Here is a 22,072-nt window from a genome sequence, read left to right on the forward strand (position 1 = left end):
ATTTCTTTGAAGGGGACATGGACAAATGCGGATGCAGGTAGGGCAGGAGGACAGCCGCATCAACAATGTTTGGGAGGTGAATTGGAAGAGCCCACACCAATCATCTTTTCCATTTTATGATTATTATTGCAAGGACAAAAGGCAGAGGAATGATAATAATCAAACAGTACCAACAGCAGAGAGTCCACTGGCATGTGGCCCCGGCCATTTTGATTTCGACGGGACCATTTGTCATCTCAAAGCAACATCAATATGCTGGCAAGAAATTGTATCAAAACTGTACCTTTATTGCTACATTTTTTCCCCAAAATTTCAGTGTGCAACTGACAATGTAGGTTCATCAGTGTAAGATCTACATACTTGTGTTTCTGAATGCACAAATCCTTGTACCACAGACCCTAACTTCAGAGAACTGAATGAAGTTCCATGAGCTCACAGCTAGAAAAAAAGCTCATTTAAATAGAGGTGTATTTAGTACCGGCTGTGGCACTCGGTACTAAATACACTGGCACTTGGAAAAAAATGCACATGCAGTGGAGTTCGAACCCATGATATGTGGCTTCACGCGTAGCATTCTCTACCATTCCACCCACACAGCGCATGTGAATACATAGGAGATGCTATTATTTTAAAGTAACTGAGGCGGACCATTTAGTACCGGGCCATGACCATTTAGTACCGGGCCATAACACCAACCAATATTAAATGCCACCATTTAGTACCGGATGGTGTTATAGCCCGGTACTAAATGGCTAGGGGGCCCGGGAGCTATTTAGTACCAGCTCGTAACATCAACCGGTACTAAATGATGACATTTAGTACCGTGTGGTGTTACAAACCGGTACTAAATAGTCCCAGGGGGCACTGTGCTATATAACCGGTACTAAATTGACATTACTACCGGCTCAAAAGCAACCAGTATTAATTGAACGTGGACGAATGACCTTTTTTTTTAGTAGTGGCTGACCCTCCCACGTGCATTTAGTCTCTTTTTCTAATCTTAGTAAAACTCCACTTTCAATTTTCAAAAGTTCCAAGTAGTTCCACGCCCGGCCATTAAAAAAACTCTTCATGGTGTCTTTGCAGCCGCATACAGTTTGGTATTTGTTGCTGCTCGCCTGGCCCCACCTTGAAACCTCCGAGTTGACCCGTCTGGGCTCTGTTGGTGCTTGCTGGCCACCCATCCACACCCATCCTCCCAACCGCCGCCATGAATTCTCCAGCCCAGCCGCCGCCGCGCCCCTGCTGCCGCCAAGAACCTGCAGCCAGCCAGGAGCCGCCTCTGCTCCTCTGCTTGACTCCTTCCCGCTGAGGCGCGCGCGGAAGCCGACCTCCTGGCCTGGCCCCCGGTTAGTTGGGAGCTCGCAACCAACCGCCTCGACCTCGACCGATCCGGGGAGGGGTCGGGGGCTGCTTCTGCCTGCTCCCGCGTTCCGACCGGCCGGAGCCTGTCGTCGGCGTACCACGCGATGGGTTCCAACCGACGTGGAGAACCGTGGAGCGGTGGCGTGACCATACTCACCGAAGTTCCCGGATCGAGAAACGAGAAATACGGAATGGGGTACGGCACTTGGATGTATTTTTACACTGCGGAAACGAACCGGAACAGTGCTTCCGAAGCATCGTTCCCGTTCCCAGGTGACTATGGATGGACCCGACCGGTGTAGGTTGGCTGGTGGTATTTGGAGCTGGAAACGCAGGTTTCGGGCGATGGTGATGATTCGGGAATGATGGGTCGATGAACAGTGCACGTGAAGGGTCGGAGATGGCTTCAACTTCAGTCTTCAACTCCTCACTGATGCCGATGGCCATGGGAAGGATTTAATTGAGCACGCATCTGCTATTTTGAACGATAAAACAATTTTGAACTTGAAGTGGTTCACGGTACGGTGCGTATCTCACCTCGGAGGCCGTTTGAGGTGCCGTCATGTGCTCTCGCAGTCTTGCGCTTGGATGAGTGGCAAAGCACATGCCCTTGTTGTTGTTTTTTTCTTTTTGATAAAAAAAATAAGGCGGTAATAAACTATCACACGTGCTATAAGATAGTTTTTTTTAGCAAGTGCTATAATATAGTTAGATGTAAGAACATGTATTCCTCCCCTCTTGCGTGTACCGCCAAATCCAGTAGAGGTAGAATCTTTTTGTAATTTTCTTTTCTTGCAAACACGAGAAAAGATGGAATCTTAGAATCAGATTGTAAATCATATCAGACTTACTTCGTACTATAACAAAGAAAATTTATTAACAATTAAGTATGCAGTGTTGATTTTTGATAGACTCTAGAGGGAAAAATTTAGAACTTTATTACACGCGTTCATGCCGACTTCAGGTTGACTCTGTTTTCAAAATGATTTAATGTAGTAATTAATCACATAAGAGGTTCTAGCCATTAATTACTACATCACTTATGGTATCACAGGGTCAAAGGATGTCAGATTAGAATGAGTAAACTTTGATATGCTTAAAGGTATCATCCAATTTTCATATGTTGAAAAAGCTATCAGCACGTAGATTATATATGTAGTATGATCTAGCATCTTCATAGGATTGTGAAGGATCCTAGAGTCCACACATGGATTATAGGATTATAGGATTCTAAGGTACATACTCTCTCCATTCCAAATTATAAGTCATTCCAAAAATATTGGAGAGTCAAACCATCTCAAAGTTTGACCAAAATTATAGAGACAAACACAAAAATTTATGACATCAAATAGATATACTATGAAAATATAGCTAACAAAGAATCTAATGATATTTAATTGATATCATAAATGTTATTATCTTGTTATATAATTTTGGTCAAATTTAAAAAACTTTGACTCTTCAAAATTCTTGGAATGACTTATAATTAATTTGGAACGGAGGGAGTACCCAAGCTCTTGGTGGGAATATAAGAAACCGAGGGCTTGTGGTTTGTTGGGCATCTAGAAATGTAGGACACCCCGTGTACACAATGAATGCCACACCCTGAAATGCATGTAGTCAAACTTGGGCATGCAATTTAGATTTGTTGTGCCAGGATAGTACATGGCAGTGATATATCTCATCATCAAAAGAACACTCATTTACGACCCTTTACTGTTCTACTTAGAGCAAGGCTAATGCATTTCGCCGACCGCCGGCTGCAACGCACGCCGGGCCCCGCTAGATTCCATGCACAGCAGCGGGCACAGCGTCTCTCAGCCGGCTGAAGCGGGCGCGTCGCCAGACGCCTTCTCTCTCTTCCACGGGAGATTCAACCGGCTCCCAGCCGCCTATTATACTTGCTCTTAGAGAAAACACAATGGCTGAAGATTTGCACTGAAGACTATACACATGTCCTAAACAACTAGTAATCAAAATGGAAGCATATATTGAACCATAAAGGCATGGTTGGTGAGAATGGACTTGTTTTTGTTACATGAAGCTGTGTACAGAAATGGTACAAACAAACGAGATCAGGTGTGTAACCCGCATTTTCGTGGGCAACATTTTTCTCCATCTGCTAGCCACCTAATGCATATATAAAAATACCCATAGCTATCATGACTTTGACTCTGATATTGTTTCATGTATGTGTTCAAGAAAAGCAGCCATATCACAGTCGTTCCTGAATCCTGATATAGATGGCCAACCACAAACTGATAACCAATCAGTCCAACTGATCTCCAGTTTTTCAAAGCTGATATCAGTTACCATCAATACCAAACTCTTTAATACAGAGGAAAAAAGTTAATCGAAACGATTCTATAAATTCAGAAAAACAAGCAACATAAGACCAAATCAGGTCAAACAAATGGCAAAAGAAAGTAGAATGTGGTGTATTTCGTTGAAAAGATGGGTATGGAAGCAAGTGATCAACTGATCATCCCTGGGTATAGTGGTAGAAGAAGAAAGTCACATGCACATGGTGCAATTGTTGCAGCTACTACACCAAACTTAGCAGCTGCTTTGAGTGCAAGGCATATCAACACTTACGTCTATGTAGATAAATAGCCAGATAATGAAAGGGTTTACATAATGATGAGGTCATAGTTTGGTGAGAGCACTATAATTGCCACAATAATTTCATAACCACAACAGCAGCAGATAGATACGGTTATTAATGCTGTAACCACAGGCTGTTGAAAAACACGCAACAAAAGAAACATTTTTTGCATACACTGCGTGAAAAACACAAAAAAAACATATATATGTATAATGCTCAATTGTGACACAGTATTTACACGATTATAAGGCACCCCTCCTAGAACATAAGTTAGAAGAGTTTAGAGGGTTGCACAGTAATCATACACTCAACTCCTGCAGTGATGGAAAATTGCAAGCTCGGGCAGCTTTGGTATATTGGAAGCTTGTTTGCTGAAAATGCTTCCATGAGATGTTTTTACTATCAACATTTGAACAAATTTGTTTCATCTGTACAGCTTGGTGTATCCATTAACACATTCTTCACTCCAAAAATTCCAATGTGAGGATCCAGGGGAATGTCATTCACAGTCCCAAGTAGGGACCACATACAATAAATGATTGACATGCAAAATCGGGTATTTCCATTAGAGTGGAAATGATAGTATTTGTATCGTATATTTCTATGGTCCATTTCTTTCTTTCTTTCTTTTTCTATTAATAACAAAACAGAGCGCCCTGGGTGTCATTGTGTGGGTATACCAAGCTGTTGCATTGCAGACCTGATGTCAACACTGCTGAAACCCTCAATTTCAATGATATTTGAGCTATCAAGAGCAACAACGTCCTGTAAAGGGTATCTTCTGACTGTATGGATCCTATTTGCAGGAGTATTGAATCCACCCTTAAGGATGATTGTCTTATGAAGACCTCCAAACAGTTCTTCATAATCAGAATCACCGGATTCGCCAACGATAACAATAGCATCTGGCAACTCCATGCCCCAGCGAATAGACAAATACCTATAATAGAAAATTGTGTTACTAGGTTTGCACACAAGTTTCGCTGCAAGGTGCATATGGAAATTAAATACATAAAACATTCACCAAAGAGACCACACAATCAAAAAGTACTGACGATTTTTGGTCTGCAGCAAATATAGAAAACATTCCTTTTTTAAGGGGAAAAAACCCTTGTACCATCAAGGTCTGCAGCAAATATAGAAAACATTCCTTTTTCAAGGGAAAAAAAACCCTTGTACATCAACTCACTCAATGCAGCCAGTAGCACTGGAGTTCTTTCTGTATTCAAGGTTGCACTGATAGTTCTTTTTTTTTTGCAGGTAACACTGGTAGTTCTTACTTAGCTAGGCTTATAGTCGAATTGCTTTTCACCCATCTGAATTTTAAACTGGTTCACATATTAAACACCTATTTATTTCTGATCCTGACCCATTTTGACCAAGTTATAGGTTCCCTATTATATTCTTGTAACCACCCAGTTCCCGATCATTTTCCATCAAACCGGTGGGTTATGAGACTAAGTAGGTAAGATCCACCCCCAGTTTTGGTATAACCTTGGTTATAGATAATCAGCTGGAACCCAAAAAAAGCGCTAAGTTTAGGTTTCACACTCCCACTATATCTAATCTTCTATTGAAAACGTTTATCATTGGAAATTTGGAATACACCATCCAATGTGGAGAGTATTGCTCAGTGCCATCACAATGGTCACCAAGTTCATAAATAGAATCCAGTGTGGCCTTGAAATGTGGTCTCTGGCGCTATAGGTCATTGTCACAGTTGGTGCTATCTTCAATTGGCACCTTTTATGATGGCAATGCTTCAATTTTTCTCATAAAAAGGAAATAAGAAATTCACATCTTGAAACAGATTTTTAATAAAAAAAAGTCTTTGCATTAAATTATATTGCAACTAATTTGCGACAGAAGATGATTCCTCTAGAAGAAAAGGAACATTTCAATAATAGAAGAATGAAGAAAAATCAAGCACCAAACCTTAGAGCCTGAGATCGTGATGCATGAATTGGAATTACGGATAGCCTGGTAGCACCATGGTTATACAGAGCATGACAACGTAGTGACTGTATTCTCATCAACTTTTGCAGCTCTTTCAAAGGAGGCAACTACAATATATAAACAAAGTTAAAAACAAAAGGTTGTATAATGAACCTTAATAAAGCAATGAATCTGAATGGCCGAAATAATGAATGAGTAAATTTGAAACCAAACAAGAAAATTCTGGAAAGAAGCTTACATGATTTGGATTAACCACTCTAAATGCTAGACAGTATGTTGAAGAGTGTTCCGAATCTTCAAAGATGACTTGTTTTTCAGTTCTTCCCCTTCTCTCTACTACTGAAGAAGCCCACTTAACCAAGTACTTCCTTAAACCCTCCCCTCCCCAACGATACTCGATATGTGATCGGTAATTATTGTCCAATGCAAATGTAACAAGAGAATTATTTGGCACATCACTAGACCGTGAAGGATAATATATATCACTCCCACAGTTGCATATGAAGGCATCAAAATCTGTAGGGAGCATGCCTGTGTATTTTATTAGCGAACGTATCTCTGCTATTGTCAATGAAGTTGACAGCACGAAACCTGTCGAACCCGACAAAGTTCCGGTGCGAGTAGCCTCGATAGAATTTCTGATAATTTGAATTAAATCTTCCTTGCTAACAGAGTCCACAGCAATAACAATGATATGCCTCCTGCTGTTCACACGTGCCTTCTGGTCTTCTTTGTTCCCAAAAGCAGGATGCCTTGGGCCAAGAGTTAATATCCTTGACAAGTAATTTTTGCAATATTCAGGCCAAGAAAATTGGTGTATATTTTTCAGACCATTCTCTCGACATCTTGACCAAAACTGCTTTTCAGAAAGCATCTTATAGAGGGCATCTGCGATTGAATGCTGATCATGGGGATCAACGAGAAGACCATTGTCCAGAACCTGCGAGAAAAGATCCAGTCTGTTACAGCTGTAAGTTGGTAAGATATTAATTCAAGAAATGGTGCAATGTTATTCATCAACCTGATGGATTTCAACAGGAGCCCCATTTTTTGTTGCAATTACAGGCAACCCATGCATGGCAGCCTGCTCACCAAATGAACAGATAGGTGGTAAGGATACAAAAATGATATGGGGTACAAAAATGAATTTCGATTTCAATAGTTATGACCTCTATCAATGTGACACCAAATTGCTCAAAGTAAGCAACATTTACAAAAGCGCCCTGCAGATGTTCAACAGATGATGTCAGCATTGACATACATATAAAAAGAAAACTTGTACTGGTGAATGCCATTTACAATAAGAAAATACCTACTGTATTGCACAATTGTGCATAATCATGAATACTTGTTGGAAGAAAATTTTAAAAAGATAGCTATCAAAGGCAACTACTTCAAGCTTTTGGCATTCAAAAGGAGGAGGGAAAATATGGCACCACCAATTTTCTTCGCTAAAAACAATATACCTTTGTTCTTGCTGCTAAACGATAAATATCAGGAACTTCCGAGTGCTTGTGATGCTTTGGGTATGCCACTTGACCATATAAATCATATTCATCAATCAATGTAAGCACCGATGTCAAAACAGCTGCACTGACTTTATTCATTTTGGAAATTGCCTCACGGTTACCCATTATCAATGTCTGGAATGCAAAATCAAAACGTGAAGGAAGAGAATGTCAAAATTCTAGATAATTGACAGCTTTAATACTTATGATATTGGAACATGATATGTCCGAAACACGAAAATGTTAGGTTCTCAGTCTTATCTTACAAGGTTAGCAAGCTCCCTCAATGGATGGCATTCACCAAATGCCTTCACAAGCGTTGTAATATTCTTTTCAGCATATGGACGGGCAATAGCCAGAATCATAGGTTTCCTAGGATTTGTGAAGAATCGCATTATCTGCCATCACAAACATATCATCAGCACACAAGCTTTAAACATAACATAGGATTAGTAGGAATAAACAAGTCACTGCTAATATCAGTTATTGAATAAGTCAAATAAAAAGTGAAGTCTTGCGAGTACAAATCTGAAGATAATTTCACAACCTCAAACCAAATAGATGGATCCTCAGAGGCTGGAGATGGGCTATCTTCATCTCCGTACAAATCAAAATCATGAATTATGTGGCCGAATTCAACACCTGGAGGAATTATCTGCAGAGCAAGTAATAGAGAACTGAAGTGTTTTAAACCTCTATAATAGATAAAAACAACAAGCATCGAAAGAAACACAGTTCGCGTAAGTGCTACTGTGCTAGTAATAATTGATTGTTCAAGAAAACATAGTAATAGTGTTTACTCACAACCATACGAGGCATGTAGCGACCAAAACAGTTAGCGCCGCGCTTGACTAGTGCACGGAGCTTCCTTGCAAGCATGACCTCAAAACCGTCATACAAGTTCCACTGCTCTTCTATCTCTTGCCTTGTGCTTGCGATAACTATTTCGGAAGCATCGAGAGACAGCTCCTCTGCCTCAATTCGGCGCATTATTTTATATGTCATGTTTATTTGTTCCCTTGTTTGTCTCCCTTGCTTGAGAAGCCCTTCCAACTTATCTTTCCCAAGAAAATGCCCTGTAAACACCATAGGAACATTAAGTGCTCCAGATAGTAGAGTAGCAGCAACTCCTGCACTGGCATAATGACCATGGATCACAGCAGGCCAAACAGGACACCCACTGCCAATTTCCTCGCCTATTGTTTTTGACATCCGCACTACATGACCCAGTGCACCATCAACAAATTCTTGAATGAAAGGCCAGATATTTTCTTTAGCTAGATGCTTGTCTTTGGGGCCAAATGGTATTCTGATGATATGTGCACCACTGTTCTCTCCTCTTTCAAATTTTAAGTTCTTGAAGCTTGTCGAAGCCAGCATCTCATCTGGCTCACTGTAGCCACGATCGAAATTTGGGGCTAAGATTTGTCTTGTCAACAGATCAACCCGGTAAACTCCAGGAGATGAACTTAATGCTTTAGCAAGTTCCACAACGTATTTGACCTATGAAAAAGCACATAGTAGATGCAAGTGAAATCAGCACATAGTGGATGCAAGTGAAATCATGCCTTGTATGATATTCTTTTAGTGGATATTTTCGAAGCATAAAATGCAAGTGACAGCCGCTCCACTTAATTATAGGGTATGGCTTGAGTTACTCATTTTGAAGAAAGGAACAAACATTTTACTTGATTCCATAATTAAAAGCATTGACAATACTATTACCTGGCCACCAGTATCTGAATCACGGCCAAGCTCCATATTCTCTCCACGAATCAGGCCATGAAGGCTACAGTGCAATAGATCATAACACAAATTTAATGGCAAATAGATTACATTAACAATACCAACTAGCCAAAGGATTACATCATATTTATACCAGGATATAGGGACACCATGTGAAACCAACAATACTAATAGTATAAACACTGTGCACTATTCAGGTTAGGAAGTTGGTTTCCTTGCGTGTTCTTTGGGGCCATAGATGGAGGATCTCTTGGCGCGCAATAGTATAAATTTATTAACCTTCTTCAATTTACTGTATATCATTTTGCAATAATTATGAATAGCATCTCGTTAGATGATGAATAAATCACATGCAACTTAATCAATCTTCAACATGTACTTTACATAGAAGTACAAAAAATATACAGTAAAAAGTTGCTAAATAAAATACTCCATACCTGATCAGCACTATGTATAGCTTGTCAAATGAACTAATCTTAGGTGTGTTCCCAGTTGTGCTATCACCATAGGCAACAGAAGGATCACCAGCATCCTCTCCCTTCACTCCTTCAAAAAGATCTTCAGACATATCTGCAGTAGCATCATTTCGTTGCTTCTCAGTCTCTAGACGGCGTTTTGACAAGCGACTGGCTTCCTCTTTCTCAAACTGAATATTTAAACATTTATGTAACAAAGAAACACTACATTAATTGGAAGAGATAGAAATTCAAATATAAGTGATGATGTAATTATCATATAAGGTGGAAATGTGAAAGTAAACTGGCATCAAATCTACATTTGATGCAATATATCCGATTACAAGTCAAAATACCCAATGCGCCAAGTGCACAAAAAATATCATGCTAATAGTGCTTAATAAGGTTGTCATCAAGCCATCGGATAAGAGCACAGGAACAATAACAGTTATCTTGTATCTATCAAGGTTTTAAATAGCCAGCTATTGCTGCTAGGAAGGGCAGCCACTATAGTGTTTAGAGCCCGCTAAATGCCGGCTATAGCCCGCTAAACGCCGTAACGGCAGCCTGCTGCTAAACGCCTTAGCCAGCGATTTAAAACCTTGGTATCTATATAACCCAAGAATTCCAGACTGCCCTTGGTGTCTGTACTGCAGGTAACTACGAGTAACTGCAAATTCTAAGAAAAAGGAGGGAAATGGCTTTGTAGCGTCTGAAAATGGACACTTCAGTCAAATACCACAAGAAAGGTTTGTTACAGCATTGAATTTTTTATTCGTTTGACTCTTCATCCTTTCTACAAATATTTATGCAAATAGATAAAACTACGAGTTAAATATAAATTGCTTTTGATGATAGACGTACTGGTACTTATTTTACCTTTTTTTTAACTAATTCATTAAATAAATATCGTTGGTCAAAGTTTGAGTTAAAAAGTCAACAGTGCCATATATATGTTTGTGCGTAAAAGATAGAAATTTAGTCTTGAATAGCTGAACTTCTTGGCTTTCGAGTTTCGAGGTTGCAGTACAGAAACAACCTAAATGGACCCTCCACCTGACAAACACATTGTCCAGTGTTTTTCTCCGCCATTATCTATTAGCAAAAGAAAATTTTCCTTTTCAGAATATGAGGGAGAACACGTGGCCTGCACTCTGTTAACCAACATGAGTATGCAATTATTACAGATTTTCCAAAGGAAAAGCATATCATTCCATCGCCCCTACCATTTTATCGTGGATTTTATTGACACCGATAGCAGTAAAACACACTTTTGCTCCATCTTTCTAGCTAGATCTATAGTGTTTTCAAGCTAACTTTCACCAGTCTCACTTTATCTGTTAGTATTGTCGCTGGTGAAAATAAACAGACTAATATGAGTGGCTGCTTAGTAGAAAACTTTGCAGTCAGTGCATCCATACATCTATAAGGCAGGTGATGTATGCATTTATGTTCTTCACATTATACCACTTTATCAAGCAAATTAGATAGTGTGAGAAGTTACCAAGGGGAGAAGATGACGAACAGGAGGCCAGGTGATGATAGAGCTAACTCAAATAATCCGATTACACATGAAACTTGAAAGGCTGGCATAATGTTCCACATCATTGGGGCACTTCTCAGTTCTGGCACAATACCGCTCATGGAGAAGGACCATAGCTGGATGAGTGTTTGATTGTTGCATTCTATCGAACAGATCCTGGTGCTCTCTAAAATGCACCACTAACTGCTAATCGAACCCACTGCTCCTCTTTCCGGAGCCCAACGTGTGGATTGAATTATCGAAAACGGATGGGCACACATCCTCTCGTACCGCATCAGAAACAAAACAAGCAGCACGAAGAGAGAGAAGAAACGAACCAAGAGCGAAAAGTCGCACCTCCTTCTTCTTCCTGGCGAGGTTCCAGATCCTCCAGGTCATGTTCTCCAGGCGCGTGTTCTTCTCCTGCGGGCTCCGCATCGCGTTCGCCTGCGCCCACCCACCACGTGCACGCGCGGTCACACACATCGCACAGATCAATCAGCACATCCCGCGGATCAACAGCCAAGTTAGAACGGCGGCGAGCAGGGGAGCCAAGTATTCGGAGCGCGTGCCCGCCCTCCGCCCGCAGCGCACGCCGTGGGGGAAGGAGCGGAGCCGCGCCGCGCCACGAGCACGTACCCGGAGCCAGGTCTTGTAGAGGTCCGTCTCGTCGTACCCGGTGATGACCTCCTCGACGAAGTAGCGGGCGGGGGAGAAGTGGCCACGCTCGCGGAGGAGCAGCGAGGGCCGGTCCCCGAACCAGCCGCCGCCGCCGCCGCCCCGGCCCCTGGCGGCGCCGGCGCCCGCGCCCGCGCCCGCGGCGCCCTTGCCGGCATCGAGGATGGCGTCGAGGTAGCTGTTGATCCAGTTGTCGTTGCCGTACATCGCCGGCGAAATCGAGGTGAATGGGGGAGGCGCGCGGCGGGTGCGGGCGGGAGGGGAGGGGAGGGAAGTGGTGGTGGTGGCGACGAGGGCGGCGACGAGAAAGAGAGAAACAGAAATGGAAAGGAAATGGGCAATGGAATATTGGAATTGGAAACGGGTTGTGGTTATTGCCTTGCCCCCGACAGCTCCACGGGGCCGGGCGCGGGGCGATCCTGGCCGTTGGGTCCAGATCCAACGGCGTACCCCGGGTCGTATTCGTATCTCAGTGGCAGCCTTTTTTGTCACCGTGCTGTGTGGCGCAATTTTTTTATGACCGTGAAATTCTATAGCCGCATTCGTATATGTCAAAATCAAGAAAAATTTGTGCAAAATTGTCATGCCCTAGCCGGTGTTGTGAGAAATTTATGTGATGCCAATAGGGGTGCCAATGGATATTCATTAGGTGCCCCTCCAACTCTCCCTAGTTCAAAATTTTGTACTAAATCTCCAAAATAAAACCATATCTCAATTTGGAAAATTAGTACAAAATTTGGAACTAGGGAGGGTTGGAGGGGCACCTAATGGATACCAATTGGCACCCCTAGATGCCAATATGTTACTCCGCTTACTCTTCATGCTAATGTTGAAAAGATTCACATTTCGCCTGTAATTCTTAGTGTTTTCAAGCAAACAGTTATTTCTTTACTCAAATTCACAAGAAAACCAAACAGGTGAAAAGATTACAAAAACTCAGGTTTGGTCATAGCTTTTGTTTTTGGAAAGACCGGCCGTAGCTGGGTGGCGTCCACTCCACACTCAATAATGCATCCATATGCCATACGATCTCCACTCGATCTCCTCGAGCAAAAGAGATTCTTGCGTTGCTTGCTGGGCCAGCTGGATTGGTCTAGCTACTATACTAGACGAACATTCATCAATTCATACCTTTTTCTATTTCACAAAAGTCTATGCCCTGCTCCGTAGGAAAAAGGCACCACTTGCTCCTCTGCATAAACATCACGATATATTCCGAAACGGGAAATTCAATGCGCGCCTGGCCTTGGACGCTTTCTCCCCCAGCTTTGTACGGATTCGGAAAGGTATGAACCAATGGGCAGTGGGCAGCACCGTTTTCCTTTCCCGCTTGCCAAGGCAATTGAATTTGACCTGCATGCAGCAGGAGCAGGAGCAGGGGCTCCCTCGCCGTCAGAGAGACCCAGACGATGCCACCAGCAGGCAACAGGGGGATGGGAAGACAAGTCCGTTCGGCAGGGTACACAAGGCCCCGTTTGGTTGCGGGTCTAAAAAATTTTGAAAAGACATTTTTCTATATTTTAAGTATTAAACATAGACTGATCACAAAAATAATTACAGAACTCGTCTGTAAATCGCAACACGAATCTAATAAGTCTAATTAATCCGTCATTAGATGTTGTTTACTATAGCATTATTGTAGCAATTTAGCGTCTGATTACAGCCTAATTAGGTTCATTAGATTCGTCTCGCCATTTACAGACAGCAGTCGCAATGCGTTTTTTATTTCGTCTAGATTTAAGTCTTCATGCAAGTGCCGAATTTTTTTTTGGAATTTTGAATTTTGGAACTGAACACGGGCCAAGCAATTTTACGCGTACCGAGTGGTCAACTCTGAACGACTAAATATACTTAGACAATACTAAGGCCCTGTTTAGTTCCCACTCCGTAAACGCAAAAACACAAAAACGCAAAAATTTACGAAGGAATCTTGCTAATTTGAAGTACTAAATGAAGTCTATTTACAAAACTTTTTATATAGATGGGCTGTAAATCGCGAGACGAATCTAATGAGCCTACTTAATCCATAATTTGCAACAGTGATGCTACAGTAACAGTCCGCTAATTATTGATTAATCATAGATTAATTAGCATCATTAGATTCGTCTCGCGATTTATAACACATCTGTGCAAAATGTTTTGTAAATAAACTTCATTTAGTACTTCAAATTAGTAAGATTCCGTCGCAAAATAATTTTGTGTTTACACGGAGGAACTAAACACGGCGCACATAGTTTTTGTCTCGTTGATGTTCTTTCGTGGCTTGAGAGGACGTGTTGTTTTTTTAGCTCAATTATCATTCCATGGAAAATATTTTTTTCAAAAAGGAAATCCTTGGAAAACACTAGGGCAACGTCTGCACATCTGTCAGCAAATCAGTGGACTCGGAATACTACCATGCAGACGTTAAAGGGAGGATAAAAGCTCGAGAAATTTTTTATAAAAAAATTAAAAAAAGGGTCAGAGCAATTGAATTGTATCCTGCCGTAGGATTCCTACGGAACAAAAACCACACTCTTCTGCACGGCTGCATGCAGCAACCTGCCAAGCCATGATCCCCGCCGGTCGCCGTCGCCGGTCTCGTTTATTGCCCCACTTGCCGTTGTCCGGGCGCGGCCCTCTGACGCGGCAGCAGTCGAGGGCTTGTTTAGATGAAGGCCTCACCCAGGCAGCAGCTGCCAGGCATCGATCGTGGCCCCAGGCGCACGAAATCGATGGCCTGGATGAGTTGCCTGGCCCAGGCAACTTTCCCAGGGTACCATCCAAATAAGCCCCCTGTCCGCCTGGCCCGCGGCCGCGGCAGCACGGCGCCCTTACCCGTGCGCCAAGCGGCGGCGGAGCCGGCCGCCGCTGTCAAGTCCGCCTCGCCGGTGACGCGATGCTCCGCCCGCGAGGGCACTCGGCTCCTCCGGGGCGCGCCGCGGCGAGGTGACCGACCGTCCCGGCCCGGATCTGAGTCACCATGTGGACCTGTGCGGTGGTACGAGCTGAGCTTGGCTAGACCACCGCCTGACCAGGTGGGTGATTTTGTCAATGCCGGGGCTTATCCTGGGGGAGTATCAGTGTGACGGCGCGGGTTACTGTAGCGCACGGCTATTGTAGCACCGCGGCACATGACCTTTAGTCTCACACTGGAAATGATGAGAGAGTCGAACCAGCTTAAATAGTCGGTTCCTAGGAAGTTAGTAACTCCGGTTCGAACTTTTTGCGCGAAGCGAGGACGAAAGCACAAGAAAATTATTTAGTAGGTGTGGTTTACTCAATGTGTAGAGTAGATAGCATGTTGTGTGCAAGAGGAGATCCTGCTCCTTTGTCCCGTATGGGTAAGCTGGTTTGACGGGAACGTCAAATCCTAACAGAGGGAGATTGTCACGACCCACGGGCCGACTGGACCGCGCGGGTTAACTTTTTGCGCGAAGCGAGGACGAAAGCGCAAGAGAGTTATTTAGCAGGTGTAATTTATTCAATGTGTAGAGTAAATTTTAGCCGTTATTTCGGGCCGGGTCGTTACAATCAGCACAGTTGTTTAACTGCTATGCATAGGAGGGTAGCCTGTTCAGGTGTGATCTCTTGTGCAGCTCGGATCTAGCGTAGTTTAGTTTATCATCTCCGTGTCAGTTGGATTTGTCCTTGGTAACTCTCTCTTCTCGTGACACTGCTTGTTGCGATGGGGTTTCCGTTCTTGGGAAAGTCGCTCTCCTGGCGCGAGCTTTTGGCTACGTCGATTGCGAAGCGCACTAATCCACTTGCCAGTTTTAAAATTAACTTCTTTGGACCAAGTTTTTGAACCACTGGTAGGACTGAAAATCCTTTGCTTAAAACAGAGAAAACCCACTGGTAGGTCTGCTTTTGATCTTTTTTTAGTTTTCCGGAGAAGAAAATAGGGCTATCTTTTGTGGCATGAATTTAACTGTTCGAATCATAAAGCCAAGAACAGTAGATTCCGACTGTGATGCGGACGATTCGGAGAAACGTCAGTAGATTATGACTCTGACGTGGCGACTCGAACGAAACGGCAATGAACTGCTCAGGTGACGCGTGACCATTATAAGAAAGAGAGTTGGCTGGGCAGAGAACATACTGATAAGACTATAAAAAACGACGCTGAAACTCGAAAGCAACTGGTCAGGCAGGACTAGTCATTGGGCCAGGCCAGTGGATTTAAGAACGGTCTAGTTGACCTGCTGCACTTGGCACCTGCCCGTTTCTCGACGGGAAGGGGGAATTCATAGCGCCAGCATGTGTCCACTGTCCACATCACGATCATAATCCCGTGACGAAATGGAGAGGGATTCATCCACAGATAACAAATTCCCACAGGCGACGATGCCGACAAGAGGAAATGGTTCCGGGATAAGGGTGGAAATAATGTTCATTGTATGTAAAATGATCACATCTGTACCGACGACAAACCTCGTATTATTTTTCGCTATGTTTATACAGTCCAGCATACAGATCCAGCATGACTCCTTCGGCATGAAATCGGGTAGCTGGACTTGCAATGGCCAGTCCGATCACCGGCCCTGCTGCTCCGAAGAGCAATGGACGCTAGCAGCGGTGCTATTCTGCCATTGCTCCACAAAGGTCGTGCTGCCAGACCAGCTCTCCTAGAATAGGGAGATCAGATCCTCGAGGTTCTCGAGATGGAAATGGTTCTTCTTCAGCCTCCTGCGACGCGTGCTGCTTGTCCTGCAGGTAAACAATGTCCGTTCGATCAGATGGACGGCATCAGCAGTTAGAGCTTCGAAAAGCAATTGCAAACCACGATAGATTATATAGCCTCACTATCAGGACAAACTGACAGGGTATTAAGCTCATAAAAGAAGCAACCGATGAACATTACAGTTAAACAACCTAGATAAAAGCAGTTAGCAGGGCACCCACCAGTATTGGTTATGAAACACAACGGTGTCTGCTGGAACGTTATTCCCATCGTCATTTCTATTCCACCGGTAGACAGCATGAGTCCTGTTTTTCAGTTGTAAAATTGAATGGCCGTAACTGGCCTCCCTGAATGCAGAGTAGTCCGGCTGGGGGTCATTAAACCTGCATCATGGTGGGTTAGCTCATCAGGCAAGCCTCATAAGAGTTTGCTAAAGAAGAAGCAATAATGCGCAGGAGGAACTGTGTATCTCCGATGCTGAGGTGAGCACGAACTTGAAAGTTCAAACCATGGCCTCAAACACCACCAAACCTTGTGGCTGCTAGGCCAGATGGGTGTAAGAGTTCAATAAACGAAATAGTACCAATAATAAGTTTGCTGGCTATTTCCTCTCACCTTGAAGCAAGTCCTTCCTGGTTGCCTCCATCACCAACAGTTATGTAAACAGGAGCAGATTTGTCTGGCACTGGATATCGATTCCCCGATGTTATGTTGTAGTTGACATTCGAAATGCGGTACTGCAAGTAAATTATACGGTACCCATGAGAAATTAACATTCAAATCCCTAATTCAACTCCAAAGGAACAAATTCACGATATCCGGACCATGCTCAGCATGTCTACCGCGCGAAAAATCCAATGGAGAACACTGTGCTGAATGGAAGAACTTACTGATCTCTCATAAGCATGAACATGACCTGCAAATACCAAGTCGACCTTGTACTTCACAAACCATTTCTCAAAAGCAGCCCTCATACTCTCACCCTCCATATAATGTGCCTCATTGCTGTTGTACATGGGAGAATGCATGAGAACTATAAGCCAAGGTGTCTTCTCCCTGTCCACACGCTTGAATTCATTTTTCAGCCACCACCATTGAGGAGTGTATTTTACTAATAAACATCAGAAGCAAGTTTAGAAGTTAGGACACATACTTGAATCGGAATATGCCACAAAAAACTAGCAAATCAGTTAACTCAGTAAAAAGTTATGCAGCTGCTAACATGCTTCTGAAATCTAGCAATATATATGATGTCAATATAAAGGGATTACTGTAGACTTCTATTCATTAAGGAAGCATCAAAACCTGTTAATACACAACACTAAAAGTTACAGGTTCCTATCACTTAATTGCAGTTTCAAACTTTCACCAAAACCAAAAGAAATCATAGATATAGAAATCAAAGTATCAAACTGTAACAGAAAAATAACTTTAAATATCACAATATGCATGGAAGAAACAAAAGAAAGAGAGCTGGAAGAGCATGTTACCAAATGGTGAGTAGCTAGACAACACGATGATATGAGCAGATGCACGCCTGACAGCATACCACATAGGAGAACTGCTCTTTGATGCCAAATATGGAGTCATATATCTATGCAGATATGGCTTGAATGTAGAAGTTTCTCCCTGAAATATCAAATAATAATAGAGATACAGTCGCTGAACAAAAAGACAACAAGCATCCATAAAATTTTCCTTTTAAAAGCAGATTTAGGCAGTTATGTTCAAATGGAAGGTGTTGCTCTGGTCATGTGACAATGTTATAAGAATAAATCCTTAGCAAGGTATGAAACCACATAGCAATAATAGGTAGCTACAATTGACAACCTAACTAACAAGAACATCATTACAATCTATATCGTGTCCTCTCTACAGTGACCTTTTAGTCGCACTTGCCATCGCTTGAGCATGCTTAAACAAGAAACAATAACACAGAAAAGCTTCCAGAGGATAGGCCATAAATGTCGGGAATTCTGCCAACTTCTTATCATTGTCTGGGGTTTTCACTAACAAAAAATTGCAAAGATGTGAAGATAAATTACCAGATCAGGCCTGTATTCTATTTCATGGTTTCCAGCATTCCAAATCCATGGCTGGTATGCAGTACTGCGTTCAACAAGTCGACCCCAAGAATCCCAACGAATGCCATCATCATGTTTATATCTATCAGCATATGACAAGTCCCCAACAAATAGAACAGTTTGCCCTCCTGTTTTCTCATAATGTTGAAGAGTTGAGAGAGAATTAAACGTTTGCCCCAGATCACCTGGAACAACAGAGACAGGGAGTGTTGAGATAAAGCTGCCCAAAGCGCTGAACAGCTAATACTATGGAAATATCATTCACCTAACTTCTGTCCATGATAACTATTTATTTTTCTATTCTCCCCGAATGCTTTTTATGGAAGGACAGAATGCATTTGGGGAGTGATTTCAGGATACAAACTCAGGTAAGATTGTAAATATAGCCATTAGCCATGCTCAATCATTACATAGTTTAAACTGATCAAAATCATCATATGCTTGTTGTGCTCAACTGCAGATCTGTGACTCATGCACCCTAGGGCAGGAGTTGTTCGAGTTCCAATGCAAACAGCAATATGCAGGGAACCAAAATTAATAATAGTTAAATAAGAAAAGACAAACCTATGATGCCAAATGTGTATGATGCATCTGGATCAATTGCTGGAGGTGTTTCAAACCAAAATTCTCGAGCTGAATCTCCGCTTCCAATCTTATAATAATATTTAGTGTTATACTGCAAAGTGCAAACAGTAAAGTTACAGCGTTCGGAAGTTTACATAGGAACCGACAATGTAAAGAAAGGGCTAAAGACTAGCTCTGCAGAAATCAGAAAATGTCTCAAATCAATTTCAATAGCTGCACGTTATGTTCAAATAAAATAACCTTGAACAACTGAATTTCGATAAAGAAAAATTATGTGGCCAGGACTAATAATAATTGAGTGATAGCTGCACAAATAGCATTGTAGTTGGACTAATAGATTTTATTTAAACAAGAGATGCCATCTCTATCTAGAAGCGTTGCATTTCAGCTATCACATTTAGCAGGGTGAACAGTGTGCATCGCAAACATTTTGAATAAGAATATAACATAAAGCCTTAAGTATATGAGAAGGAAAATGAAGCCTGTTAGCATATTACCTCAAGGCCATCAACAAGACAGTGGTGTATGTATCCAGATTTGTAGTCGTAAAACGTATAATTTGTTGTTGTGCCTTCTGATTTCTGGTCGTATTGCTTCTCCTTCTTGCCATAAAACACTTCACTTGGCCCAGGTTCTTCTGGAGTAACCCAAGATACGATAACTGCCTTTCCATCATAGTCACCTTGAGTTATATGAACCTGAAACATCATGATGTAAGCACTAAACAGAGTATACAATGATAGCACTGATAATTAGCTGGAGTCTGGTGACAAAGCTATTTACCTGCTGCGGAGCATTGTATCCCTTTGGAATTGCAAACCATTCACTTTCTAGTGGTATATCCGTAGACGGGAACTCTGTACGCACGTAAGAGCTTGTGTGACCAGAGGCGACACCACTAACTAGGCATGATATAACATGTAGAGATAACAACAGCAAACCCCAGCCCTTCATTGATTTAGGATAACGTTGATGACTCAGCCTAAAATTACAAAATCAATTTGTAAGAATACTTAAGAGATTAATGGGATTGCAAAAATGACCTAGTTTTTCTAATCACTATTGCACATCATAAATATATACTAATGACCTAGCAATATTGTATTGCATTTGCTACTACACAAAGTACATGGCGAAAGAAAACTAGAATTTTTATATTGTGTAAGCGCAGTTTGATATTTTCCACGATTAGCTTGGCATCACCATTGCGCTCTTAGATACAATGCCAGAAGAATGAGCTAAAGAAAAACTAGCCCTGCCTCATTACTTGTCAAAGTCAAACAACCATGGCAGTATTGTCCTCATATGCAAATACGAACACTCATCTATTACATATTAAAAGTAGATGGCAGGCCTTTTACAAGCACTAAGGAAAGAGGAATATATGGGAAAATCTCACTAAAAAAAGAAACATCTGATTTCCTGTTATCAATCTTGTCGCCTACCCCATGACTATAGATCATATCTTTTGAGGTTACTAGGAACCTATTTGAATCCAATTGCAAAAGGATAGAAAAAATATTGAATAATGGGAAACAACTGTCTTAAGTAATAAATCTATAGCTTGTACTATAGCGAGAAAAAGAAGAGAATAAGATAACAGAACCAAACTACACCTTTATTACTAGCAGTGTCATTCAAGAATTATTTTTGAACTAATAAGAAATAATAAGAGCAAACAATAGAAGAGAGAAAACAAAGTATGAACCAGCATCAAGCGTACCAGTGAGGAAGGTCAAACAATGACAAACAAAGTCTTCTCAACAGGTTCGTTAGGGCGCTCAACCTGATAACAGGCTACTTCTCTGTACTGTTTTTTTTCCTTAATGAGCTAAAGATGTGTAGAAAATAGAAAATCTATTCTAACTCCTGGATTTATTTCAACCTGGGATTTGTACTCCTCACATTCATCTTCGTACGAGTACTAGGTTCTGATTGATTTTTCTTAATATATCAGTGCGCCATATAAGATAACCATTGCAAAAAGTGTTTGCCTTTTTGTTTATATACTCTCTGCATGAACGACACAAAAATTTGCGGAGTCCGCACTGGTTTCAGCTGAATCCCGACAATTTTGTTTGGAAAATAAGCTGCAGTGCACTGGCAAAAGGTCGAGTGTGTCGATCCTGAGCCTGAAGAAGCAAACGAACCTAGCCAAAACATGAATGGACGGATGGATTTGGACTAACAGGGCACAACGCAGTATAGAAATCCACAGCACACCAAATGAATATAGAGATAGAGATAGAGAGACTTGGATCTGGTTGAGAACTAAGACCGTACCAACTCTTAAGAACAACGGAGGCCATCCGAGGATTACCTGAGGAGACCAATTACAGCCGGATGAATGAATGGGCGGGCGGATGGATCTCCGCACCGTACGACGGAGAGCGGCGGCGGCGACAGCGCACTCCGGAGCGGCGGGTGGAGGGAACGTCCCCGGCGGTCTCGTCACCGGCGGCGCTGCCGCTGCGTTGGCAATCGGTTTGGCGACGAGCAAGGCCAAGCCGTGACGGAACGGGAAAGAGCCCACTCCACAGATGAGGCTCCATTTAGAGCTTGATTGGTTCGAGGGTTAAATTTTAAACTATGTCTTATTTAAGAGAATTTTGATGTTTATTAATATTAAATAGCATCTGATTACAAAACTAATTACAGAATCCTGGGGCTAAATTGCGAGACGAATCTAACGAGATATATTAATCTGTAATTAGTGAATGGTTACTGTAGCACTACTGTAGCAAATCTAATTAGGCTCATTAGACTCGTCTAATAAATTAGCACCCATCTGTCAAAAAAATTTTATAAATAAATTTTATTTGATATTTGTAAATAGTAAGATTCTTTTTGATGTGACAGGGGCTAAAAAAACTGATAGAAACAAACAGGGCCTTAGATTCCAATT

The 22,072-nt window shown here is 42.1% G+C and overlaps 2 protein-coding genes across 6 annotated transcripts; both read right to left on the minus strand.

Annotated features, from left to right (window-relative positions):
- Positions 1 to 4,116: 4,116 nt before the first annotated feature.
- Positions 4,117 to 12,130, minus strand: LOC120671280 (probable sucrose-phosphate synthase 3). Of its 4 annotated transcripts, none has more exons than XM_039951573.1 (13): positions 11,797 to 12,130; positions 11,515 to 11,604; positions 9,618 to 9,826; positions 9,160 to 9,223; positions 8,239 to 8,937; positions 7,982 to 8,089; positions 7,701 to 7,832; positions 7,393 to 7,569; positions 7,096 to 7,149; positions 6,948 to 7,010; positions 6,165 to 6,866; positions 5,906 to 6,033; positions 4,117 to 4,910 (listed from the first exon to the last, which is right to left on the minus strand). In XM_039951573.1, the coding sequence occupies exons 1-13, from the start codon at positions 12,040 to 12,042 to the stop codon at positions 4,634 to 4,636; spliced, it is 2,949 nt and encodes a 982-aa protein (XP_039807507.1). In that variant the 5' UTR covers positions 12,043 to 12,130; the 3' UTR covers positions 4,117 to 4,633. The 4 variants fall into 4 exon arrangements, with proteins under 4 accessions (XP_039807507.1, XP_039807508.1, XP_039807509.1 ...); XM_039951574.1 differs by having other exon boundaries at positions 9,618 to 9,750; positions 11,496 to 11,604; XM_039951575.1 differs by lacking the exon at positions 11,797 to 12,130 and having other exon boundaries at positions 11,496 to 11,604.
- A 4,040-nt stretch (positions 12,131 to 16,170) lies between these two features.
- Positions 16,171 to 21,721, minus strand: LOC120671282 (phosphoenolpyruvate phosphatase-like). 2 transcript variants are annotated; one of them, XM_039951577.1, is made up of 10 exons: positions 21,488 to 21,721; positions 19,951 to 20,149; positions 19,665 to 19,865; positions 19,147 to 19,258; positions 18,544 to 18,767; positions 17,989 to 18,127; positions 17,389 to 17,609; positions 17,114 to 17,235; positions 16,720 to 16,881; positions 16,171 to 16,524 (listed from the first exon to the last, which is right to left on the minus strand). In XM_039951577.1, exons 2-10 carry the CDS (start codon positions 20,119 to 20,121, stop codon positions 16,443 to 16,445), a joined length of 1,434 nt encoding a protein of 477 aa, XP_039807511.1. In that variant the 5' UTR covers positions 20,122 to 20,149; positions 21,488 to 21,721; the 3' UTR covers positions 16,171 to 16,442. The 2 variants fall into 2 exon arrangements, with proteins under 2 accessions (XP_039807511.1, XP_039807512.1); XM_039951578.1 differs by lacking the exon at positions 16,171 to 16,524 and having other exon boundaries at positions 16,879 to 17,036; positions 21,488 to 21,719.
- Between the last annotated feature and the right edge of the window lie 351 nt (positions 21,722 to 22,072).

The sequence above is a fragment of the Panicum virgatum genome, chromosome 4N (assembly GCF_016808335.1).
Source record: "Panicum virgatum strain AP13 chromosome 4N, P.virgatum_v5, whole genome shotgun sequence".
Lineage (NCBI taxonomy): Eukaryota > Viridiplantae > Streptophyta > Magnoliopsida > Poales > Poaceae > Panicum > Panicum virgatum.

Excerpts from the sequence above, each read along its gene's own strand:
- LOC120671280 (XM_039951573.1), bottom strand. The coding sequence starts at position 12,042 with ATGTACGGCAACGACAACTGGATCAACAGCTACCTCGACGCCATCCTC. Across the intron at positions 6,867-6,947 it reads CTCCTGTTGAAATCCATCAG|GTTCTGGACAATGGTCTTCT; the intron begins GTTGATGAATAA and ends CTTTTCTCGCAG. Across the intron at positions 4,911-5,905 it reads TCACGATCTCAGGCTCTAAG|GTATTTGTCTATTCGCTGGG; the intron begins GTTTGGTGCTTG and ends TTTCTATTATAG.
- LOC120671282 (XM_039951577.1), bottom strand. The coding sequence starts at position 20,121 with ATGAAGGGCTGGGGTTTGCTGTTGTTATCTCTACATGTTATATCATGC. Across the intron at positions 18,128-18,543 it reads TAGAATACAGGCCTGATCTG|GGAGAAACTTCTACATTCAA; the intron begins GTAATTTATCTT and ends TTGATATTTCAG. Across the intron at positions 17,610-17,988 it reads GTCTAGCTACTCACCATTTG|TAAAATACACTCCTCAATGG; the intron begins GTAACATGCTCT and ends GATGTTTATTAG.